The sequence below is a fragment of the Motacilla alba genome, chromosome 8 (assembly GCF_015832195.1).
Source record: "Motacilla alba alba isolate MOTALB_02 chromosome 8, Motacilla_alba_V1.0_pri, whole genome shotgun sequence".
Lineage (NCBI taxonomy): Eukaryota > Metazoa > Chordata > Aves > Passeriformes > Motacillidae > Motacilla > Motacilla alba.
This window is the reverse complement of record NC_052023.1, coordinates 5,896,626-5,906,701: the sequence shown is the minus strand read 5'-3', so window position 1 is coordinate 5,906,701 and position 10,076 is coordinate 5,896,626. Positions and strand designations below refer to the sequence as shown.

The following is a 10,076-nucleotide window of genomic DNA, read 5'->3' as shown; positions in this document are numbered from 1 at the left end:
GCGGCTATCGCGGCCCTTCTGCCCCGCTCCGCTCCCCGCAGTCCCCGGCTCCCGGCGGCCCTGGCCGCAGAGGAGGGGCTGAAAGCCACGAGGCCGAGCCTGAGGTACAGGGGCGACAGTTCAGCCCGGGCAGTTCGGCCGGGTGCCCACCTGGCACTCCAGCGCTCCAGTTCTCCACCAGGTGGAAGCCGAGACCGTCTCCAGTCCCAGCGTTTCCCCTTGGCTTTTGCTGAGCGCAGCACGCTCGGTGCTGTTTAGTAGAGAGTCGCTGGTGAGGAGCCGTCGCCTCTTCATTTTCACACCCTAGTGCCCCTTCTTTACCGTGTAGCCAGGCTGCTTTATTAACACAGCTATCCTGCCAGTCACAAGCCTCTCTGCAAGCCCACATCACAAATTTCGCATCTGCCTTCAGTGCAAGCGGGTTTATTTCCCATGCCCTGACAAATCAGTGTCTCGCATTCTGCCATTCCCCTTACAAGTTAACACCAGTAACAATTACTCCTGACTCTGCTGGTACTGAAACCAGCCGCAGGCCATTTGAGGCAAAAGGCTTTCCCTGTATTCCTTCACAGCAAACAGAAGCTGATGAGATACATCTCTGAATTAACACACATTTTGTGTATCAGTTGCCTGTGATGGTTTGATTCGTTCTTTGAAACAAATTCTGCAGGGTTTCTGCAAAAAGTATTAGGCTTCTCCATGTGTGAATATCGGGCAGGGTAGAATTCCCAACTCTCTTCTTCAGACTGCCATGTAGCTACTTGCTGGTTTGTCCTGTGAAAAACAATTCTGCCCATCATAGTTTGAAGGGCCTGGAATACACTTGTATTCTTTAAAGAAACCAGTCTGACTTGACCAGAAAAACAAAACACAATTATATATCGGGTAGGAAAGGGAAAGGTCTTTTTTGCTAAGGGGAAAAAAAAAAAAAAAAAGAGTAACTGAAAGAAAATAATTGAAATTCCATTTCTGCTGAATCAATTTTCTTTTATCAGGGAGCTGCTGAGCTGACAAGTCATTATTTGCACTGAGATACTAAGTTATATCTGCATAGCTCAAAATCTGATGTGGGTTTTTAAAAAAAATTTATCGCTACTTATACAAGTTGCCCTAAAACCTGCTTCTTCTACAATTAGAGCACAACACTATGCGTTTATTGGCCAAATAAGCCTTCTCCTCACTGTTCTAAACCTACCTAGTGATTCCAGATTGCTGGGTTCAAAGACCATCACCCTGTCAAAGAAAGATCAATGTAGTTTGATGGATTTTTAAAGCATTAAAAAGATTTCTCCACACGCGTGTAAACTCCTAACACAAGAAATGCAGCTGACACAAGCTCTCTGGCCACACCCAGTGAGTGCATTTCTCTTTATTTTGCAGTTTCAGGGGTTTAGATACAACAAGCACAGTCTCAGCACTGCACAAATCAAACTCTCAGGACAAGATCACACACACCCCAAACACGTCACAGTAGAGATTCCCAAAAGCGACAGACAAGAGGGATCAAGCCTTTAGCACAACTGAGCTCAAACCACTCCAAAAAAGTTGCATTTTTGTCCAGAAATTTGTGCTTTTCTTCTTAGAGCTATTACACTTTGAGACACGAGAGAAGGAAATTACAAAAGCACTTACTGATGTCATGATCCAACACATTACAGGGCAGTGGGCAGGCACTGGACTCCTGTTCCTGACATCAGGAAGTCCCCTCAGTCAGAGGAGATCACAGACCAAAGGTAAAAACTTTCCAGAATTTTCCCTCTTAAGACAACCAACTTCTCTCTATATCCACTCAGTTTCAAAATTTTGCCTCCCTTCAAAGCATGTTGCCACAAAAAGCTGACAGAATAACAGGAAATCTTTGCCATTGCCAATCTTTCTCATTTGCAGTTGTGTTTTATTAGTCACTCTTACTTTTCTTAAATTGTACTTTGTGGTTGAATCTGAACCCAGAAAATCTAGCCCCCCCCACGCCCATCTAGAACAAGATTAAAATAATAAATCAACAACAAAATGCAGAAAGATTATCTAATAATATTGGCACAAATACCTGCCAACACTCACAATTTGGTTTCTGCTATTTTTATCTCTCTGAGACACTGCTGTTCCATATCTTATATGTTTTTGCATCCAACTAAGCATTCAGCAGGCAACTCCCCTTTTCCTTCATCCTGCAAGCAGCTGATGAGAGGAGATCCAGACCTGGAGAGGTAAAACGACAGGATACAGGGGAAAGGCTGCAGGACAGAGAGATTCTGGGGAGAGAGGACTGGGGACAGGAATGTGCTGAACACAGCAACACCCCCGGCACTCTGCAAGCTGTGCTGGAGAAGTTTGGAGGCAAGGGCAGCCCCTGGAAGGCTCTTACCCCTTCACTCAACACCAGCCAAAGCACAGGGAAGGAAGTACAGGGATGGCTGCAAGGCCTCCTCCTCCTCCCAGCCTGGCAGCTTTGATTCCTGCCCGAGTTCTTCATCTGTTTAGAGGCTTGACACAAAATCCAGCCCCCTTCCTCTTCACACTCTGGAGGACCTCACACTGTCAGACAGAAATGCTCTGCTTTCTGCTCTATCCTACAGAAAAATTGAGGTCCATGTCTGGAGGACAGCAACAATTCTCAAAATATCTGGGGATTGATTTTTTTGTTTGTTTTATTTTTTAAAAAAGCATATTCTTGCTTTATAAGAGATTTTCCACTTTCTTCTCTTAGACCTGATCCCCTGTAATTGGTTTTGTGCTTCCTGCTGTTCTTGACAAAAACACTCTTTCTGCAATAGAGGAATTTAGAATTTAAAAATGCAACATACTCTGTAGAAATAACATTTGCATCACTACACAATTATTATTCTTCAATGTAACTCACATTCACACAAGGTGCACTTACAATATTTTTTCAGATTCTTAAATTATTGGATGAGGAAATATATAATATTAACACTCCAGCACATTAAACAAACATACCAGGTTCCTACAACAGACACTTCTGCCTCTGGACTACATGATAACACACCACCACAAATGAAAAGATAAAATTTAATCAGGGGACAAGGACATTTCTCAGTGTGAAAGGTCACTAGCATGAGCAGTTCTGCTGTGAAGGGGGAGGGTTGTCTGTGAGCCTCATGCTCCTTCCAGAAGTGCCCCTGGAATTGTCTGATTCTATGCTCTCTGACATCTTCTCACAGATTATATCCACGAGACGCTCAAACACCTGCCTCACGTTGATGTTTTCTTTGGCACTGGCCTCAAAATAGTCAAAACCTGGGAAAAAAAGGGTATAAAATTATCAATAGAGATGAATGATCATGATGGGTTTTAAAATACCATTTTTCCAGGATTTACCTGAAGAAAACAAGACATCAGATAATCCTGAAAGTCAGTTGATTCCCACACTGTCAGAATAGTGAGCAGAAATACTTTTAAAAGCTATCAAGCTTCTTTAAGAGTGAAAAGGATACACGGATCCTTCCCATTACCCTGGTAAGCACATCTGCAGGTAAGGGTAAACCCAGGGTAAGGCAGTCAATCCTGCCCCTTTCATCATTGCAGGTCCCCTGGGCTGCAGCTGGTGACCAGCAAGGTGTGGGGTACCTCTCTGGGCTCCCCACAGCCCTGCCAAGGGCCAGGCTCCACCAAGCCCTGCTGCCCTCTGGCAAGAGCAGAGGTCAGGAGAAAGAAAATGGGGCTTGCTTTTCTTCTGCTGACCAACTTCTGTGCTCAAAAGCAACATGCTCCTTGACCCTTTAAACACTGACCGTTTCTGATTAAAAAAAAAACCCAGACCAGCAAGGCTGGAGTTACACCAAGGAGGAGATGGCACCAGCTCCTCCTGCTGCTTCCTACTACCACCAGGGGCCAGGGGAGAAGTAGCCTGTGACAGACAGCCTCAGCCTCAGCAGCAGGAATGCCCTGAACTGTGAAGCATTTCCTTATCTCCCTCACCCCAGGGACCTCGAGGGCCAACCAGGCTGTTGCTTCTCTTCTGTCAGGTTATTAAATTGTCGGCAGCAAGAGCTGAGGCCCCACGCAGAGTTTATTTTGCAATAATCTCCATCCTGTCGTGCTTCATTCTAGGGATAGTCAGCATTGCATCAGTTCCCTTTGATTCTGCCACAAACAAAGAGAAAATTGGTCTTAACTGATCAGTGTGCCACTGCTGGCAGGCTGAGTCACCTCCATGTGTGGGATAAGTAGGTGTCCACCCCATTTGGACCCTTTTTAAGATTCATGGGACAAGGGGTGAAGTGATGCTGATGTTTGCCCTGTTAGCAAACAGGGAGAGCTGCCCTGCATCAGATGAGGGTTCTGTCTGCTCCACTTGCTGTTTTGACGATGAATAAAAATGTATATAAAAAGCACAGGATATCAGAGAACTGCACTTAGATATCTGTTAGTCCAACATTGGCTTAGGTTCTGCTAAACCAATCTGTTTTGGTTCAGTTCACATTCAGGCTAACAACAATTTTGTAATCTGATTAGGGAATTATTTCAATGATGTTAATGTCACTATGCAAATTTAGATAAATATGCTGAGGGATAACCTTTATGTGAATCATTATGATGAACATTAGCACTTTAGGCAGTCAATAGCCAATTAGATTCCTCCCACGTAACTCACAAAATAATTTCATATAATGCTGTACACATTAGCATAGTTACTATAAGGAAAAACTGATCTGATCAAATCAGATCTATTTTCCAGCTCTTTTAAAAAGAGTGTTTTGGATGTTGGGAGGTTACAGAAGAGCAGAGCTGGGCTAGCACTTCCTAAAGGCTGTTGGGCTGCTCTGCACTGGGGTGGTTTCTCCAGGGTGAGCTGGACAAGCACCAGGGATAAGCTGGACAAGGCCAGGGCAGCACAGGGGATTCTTCTGCAAAACAGTTTCCTATTGATGGAATCAGTTGCTATGGTAACCCTGTGTGTGTGTTTTGAAGTGTCCCACACGTAAAGGATTCAGATCTAGATGCCAAATTTGTATTGAAACAAGGAGATGAATTTTGGAAGGAGAAAAAAACATTGGAAGTCCAAATTGGGTTGGGAGTTCAAATAAAACTCTCCATTTGCTGCTACATTGGCCTGGACAAAATTTCAATTACTAGCAGTGTAATTATTCCTGTGAGATAGGTGGACATACATGCATCCACAACCTTTGTGAGAGTCTGCAAGCCAGGAACTAAGTTTATTCACATTCATATTTTCAAAAACAAATTAAATTCTGATGGGTAAAAAAGAGCCCATAACTGATTTTGCAAACTAACCATATCTTCGTTTGCTTTGCAACATGTAAGATTTACTCTTACAAGAGTAACAATGGGTCTAATTTGATATTTGCTTGTTATTTGTTTAGGATGGCAGTGCCTCAGGGCTCCATCCATGAATGGGACCCCTTTGTGTGTGCCATATGTAGAATTTACACTTTCAAGGCCACACTTTAAACTACACCAATGTAAGCAGTGTGTCCTGGAAGTCCAGTACCCCCAGTTTAACAGTTGATTATGCACCCTCCAATTACTGTTCAACAATTGAAGACAACACAGGATTTTATAAATTGAGGATGATGGTGATTCTTTTGGGTCTGGTAAGAATCTCTACTCTTACAAACTAAACGTTTATGTCCACTGTAAGGGTCTCCACTGTTACCTGAATGAAATTTTAGCAGGATTTACTTGTTACTTTGAATTCTTTAACAGAAAACAACAGTATAGTTAAATTTTAACACAGAGCCCTGATTTCATATTAAAAATATCTAATAGGCTATAATAGATAATGAAAAGTGATAAATAACTTATGAAGTAGTATGAGTTTACTTGGCTCTTCATTATAAAGTTTTTGTTGCAATCCCAGCTTCCTCTCAATGGAACTGTTTTGCTTTTTCTATCCCACATTAATAACATAATGTCATTTTCTTACCTGGATAGAGAAGCCTAGTACATTTTTAAAATATGTTTTACTCAATTCTTCAGTTCTGATGTATAAACTTCTTTCTTTTTCATTGTTTAGTTCAAAAAAATGCTTCAACAAAAATCAATGTTTGCATTGATTTGCAATGAGACATGGTACTTAGAGACCTGGAGACAGAATTAAGTTTATGAAAACTTTTTCTCTTTTCATTCTGCTGAGCTAATAAAAGCTTTTCTCTCCAGATAAACTTTATCTTCCTTCCACCTCTAGACACCACCTTTATAAACACAGCAACACTACAAGAATTCTACCAGGTATTCTTGGCCTACTGAGCCAAAAACAAGTGAAATGTGAACCTAGAATATATTGCACTTCTTAGTTGTGAGACCATTATTGAAGTATTACTGCTGTACAAACTGAGAGGAACAGAGTATAAAGAAGCAGAGGAAGAAAGGTGGAAAGAAAAGCTTTGCATGTACCCAGCTGATCTGCCAGATGTTTCCCCTTCTCCACAGGAACAATCCTGTCATCCTCCATGTCACATTTGTTTCCAACCAGGATCACTTGTGCATTGTCCCAGGAGTAAGTCTTGATTTGTGTGGCCCTACAGGAGGTCAAAAGAGATTGTTACATTCCATCAGCTGCGCCAAAATACAATCCTGTATTAAATATGAAAAAAGTACCATTAATGACACCATCAACATCCCCAGGCTGTGTTGGTTCAAGGGCAAATGAGCAGGCTTACACACAAAGCAAGGATGCAGCCTGTGTAATTCACAGCACTGCTCTGTTTTACCACTCCTTAACTTTGTGTGACAATAAAGTTTCTTGTTAAGACTTTGCAAGGGTTTTAAAGATGACAAGATCCAGGCAAAAAACTGAATCAAGTGATTTTTGAAGATTAGGGACAAAAAAGGCTTTTTGTAAAGCTTATTCTCCTTTGGGTCTCATCTGTCAAAGGAACAACAATCAATTACAGCTCTTAAGGATATTGTCCCATAAAGAAAGCCATACAGTAGATGTACACTTCATGCTGGATTTACAACTTCATATATAAGACTGTACAACAATAATTCTCTCATTCTGTGCAGCACATTTTGCTGTAGAGTTTTAGGAACACCATAAGAACAGATGGAAGTATCAAGTTGTCTTTGCTTGAACAGGAAAATTTCATGGAGACTGAAAATCACATAGAAACAACTGCAAAGGAGAAAGAGAAATTTACCAAATTGGGAAGACACAAGATCAGAGCAAGGCTCTGTGAGCTAATACTTGAACCCAGCAGGACTAAAGGACACCTAAGGCTGGGAAGAGCAGCTGCAATGACAGACCAACACTAGTTTCAGTGGCACAGGGGTGCAGTGCATGGGAGCTTGGGCAGGAACACTCAGGTGAACTTGGAGCCTCTAAAGCTTTCTGTGGCTCATGTGCTGAAACTGGAGTGGAGCTCACTGTGGATTCCAGGACTCTGACCTTACATTTAGCCTTTTTAAAGTTTTTCTGTGACAAAACAGAATATTTTTTTGTATATCCTGAGGGGCCAGTCCTGTCCCACCATCCTTGGGTGTCCCAGAGCCAGCAGCAGAACATTATTAGCTCAGTAGCATTCACTTTCATCCATCTTTTCGGACCCACACAACCTATTTTATCTTCACCAAGTCAGCTCTATCTTTGAAGGCTCCCTCCTCCCCAAGGGTATGCTAGAAGCCATCCATTCCTCTCCTCCATCCTCCTCCACTCCCTAATTCACCTTCCCACTCTTTGCCTCACCACCACTCCAGGCAGGACACTAGAGTTTCAGGCAAATCTGCCACTTCCTGGGAGAGCCAGGAGTCCACTCAAATTTTACTTCTGTGTAAGTTTCCTTGAACTCCCTTCACAATAAAGCACTTGATTCCTTCTCTTTTGAATTAGCAGCAGCCTCCAGCTCTGATCTACTAATGACAATTTTTAATTAGTCTGAGTTGCTTACTTGCTTTTTTCCGTGGAAAGCAGCCAGCTATGTTACTCCACAGCTACCTGGGAAAAAGGGGGCATTTCATTGTGCAACTTGCCTTGAAGAGACTGCCTGCTTGGAGTGCCCTGGAGAACAGGAACCTCACCCAAGCCCAGTGCAACATGCAAAAATAAGCAAAGACTGTGCAATGAAACTTCTTACTCTCCCTAGGGTCCTCCTAGAAAGGCACTCACTCCAATCCCAATTTTAGCTCCTCCAGTCTCAACATTTTGATGTGTCCATGTAGACAAGTCCTGTGAGAGCTCATATGGATATGTGATGAGTTTTTGTGGGACTCTGGGGTTTCTCAAGGCTCATCAGAGAAGGGGGTGACTGCAGAAATCAGCCAAAAGCCCAGGAAGATGAAATCCCCCCAGTCTCCCTCCATAAGCAATAGAGAGAAATAATGTCTCCCCAAGTTCAACTTCAAACAACTAAAAGCAGGCTTTTCTTCTGACTCACAGTTCAGCCTCTGGATTCATTTCAGCCCCTGGCATCTTATGGGGACACCCTGCCAAATCTTAACTATTTTTAACTAGAATTACTTTGAAAATGAAAAAGAAGCGAACAGCATGAAGGATCTCCCAGAGAACTACATCCTTCTCCTTGCTTTGTACATATTAGTGGAAAACCTCTTACAGAACACCAGTCTTTATTCTTCTTAGGAATAAAAAACAACCAAAAAAGTTATGAAGAAAAAATAAAAGAAACCCTGATGTCCATACAAAATGAAAGGCAGAAAATTTCCAGGTGCTTTTGGAAAGATAAATGAATAATAACAAGGCTTGTGTGATGGAGCTCTTTCAACAACCATCAGGGCAGCCTAATATACACGCTGGGAGAAACACATTTCTGTGACACTATAAAATGCTGTGCCTTGTTTGTGCTGTATTCCCCAAATTAACGATAAAGCACAAACTTTGTGTTTCGTTCTTACAAGAAAAATAATCTCAGGTTCACAGTTACATGAAGGTATCAACAACTCAGTTTGGGTTAGAGATGAATAATGCTGATGATTTGTGAACCCAGATGTCACTTGTATCTAAGTTACATTTTACCAATTTTTATTTCCCTTCTATGAAATTGTCTAGATTGTCCAAAGCACAGCTTCCATAATATTTTGTATTTACTTTACAGTTTCAAGTACTGAGTATATTTTAGTTCCATTGCAGTTTCAAATAAGGCATAAACAACTGATTTATCCAACATAAAACTATCAACCTACTATCAAACAAGACTACTGAAAAAATTCTAGAAACTGAGCTGAAAGCTATGAAAGCTCATTTAACCCTTTCACTCACCCTACAGGAAAGACAACTTATTTTCAGATATCAATTAAAATTAATCTTTGTGTTTGCCTATTTATATTTTTTTCTTCTAAAATAACCTGACTGAACTCTTGCCACACTGCAGTAAGGAAAATCACTCAGGTTTAATATTTTAAGGTTTCTCATACAATGTTGTACATTTTCCAGTGAAGAAGAGAACAAGTCATGTTCCAGGTATTCCCAAATGCATTTAAATAGTGTCTGTTTCTCAGTGGTTTTAAGATCATCATCATTAACTGGGGTGATTCGTGTGAATGAAGGAAAGACTCTGCTTTGCATTCATATTCTGCTTGGAGAGTTTGTCTAAATACTGATACAGAGCCATGATCCTCTCACTTAGGAGAGAAAACGCCTTTACTTGGAGAGGTCTGAGTGACACAAAGCAAACCAGGACCCTCTCCAAGACATCCTCCCATAAGAAAAGTGATGGTAGTAAAAGGTCTCCCAGGGAAGAAATCATTTGGCAGACTGGGAGGAATATTCTCATTTCCCCTGTGGATAGGTGAGGCCCAATCAGGAAGCTGCTAAAAGAGTCACATGCCAATGATCCAGAGATGGAGATAAAGGAGCTCAAGTAGTAGACTCCTTAATTTTCTATGGAGAGTACAGTTCCTGACTGAAGATCATATCCAGTGGAATAAGATTTTTTTAATCGTAACTGTATCATGCAGAATGGTGGGGGAAAAAAATCCTGCTTGCTATTATGGTAGAAAATGGCAGACACCAACAGAACAGCACCAGCCAAAAGCTTTTTACTCCATTTCTTGTGCCTTTGGAAGTCTAGGAAGCAATTTTGCAGACTGGGGGAGAACCATCTCCTGGCTGCAATAGCCACTAGAGGACTCTGCTGGCC

The 10,076-nt window shown here is 41.9% G+C and overlaps 1 protein-coding gene across 3 annotated transcripts in view; it reads right to left on the bottom strand.

The window, feature by feature from the left end:
• Positions 1-1,337: 1,337 nt before the first annotated feature.
• RAB3B (RAB3B, member RAS oncogene family) overlaps positions 1,338-10,076 on the bottom strand; it is a 50,982-nt gene continuing 42,243 nt past the window's right edge. For all 3 annotated transcript variants that reach the window (XM_038144556.1, XM_038144557.1, XM_038144558.1), the window contains 2 exons: positions 6,379-6,503; positions 1,338-3,258 (listed from right to left, as the gene is read on the bottom strand). In XM_038144556.1, coding sequence (XP_038000484.1) covers positions 3,071-3,258; positions 6,379-6,503 — 313 coding nt within the window. In that variant the 3' untranslated portion in view covers positions 1,338-3,070. The remainder of the gene's footprint in view (positions 3,259-6,378; positions 6,504-10,076) is intronic.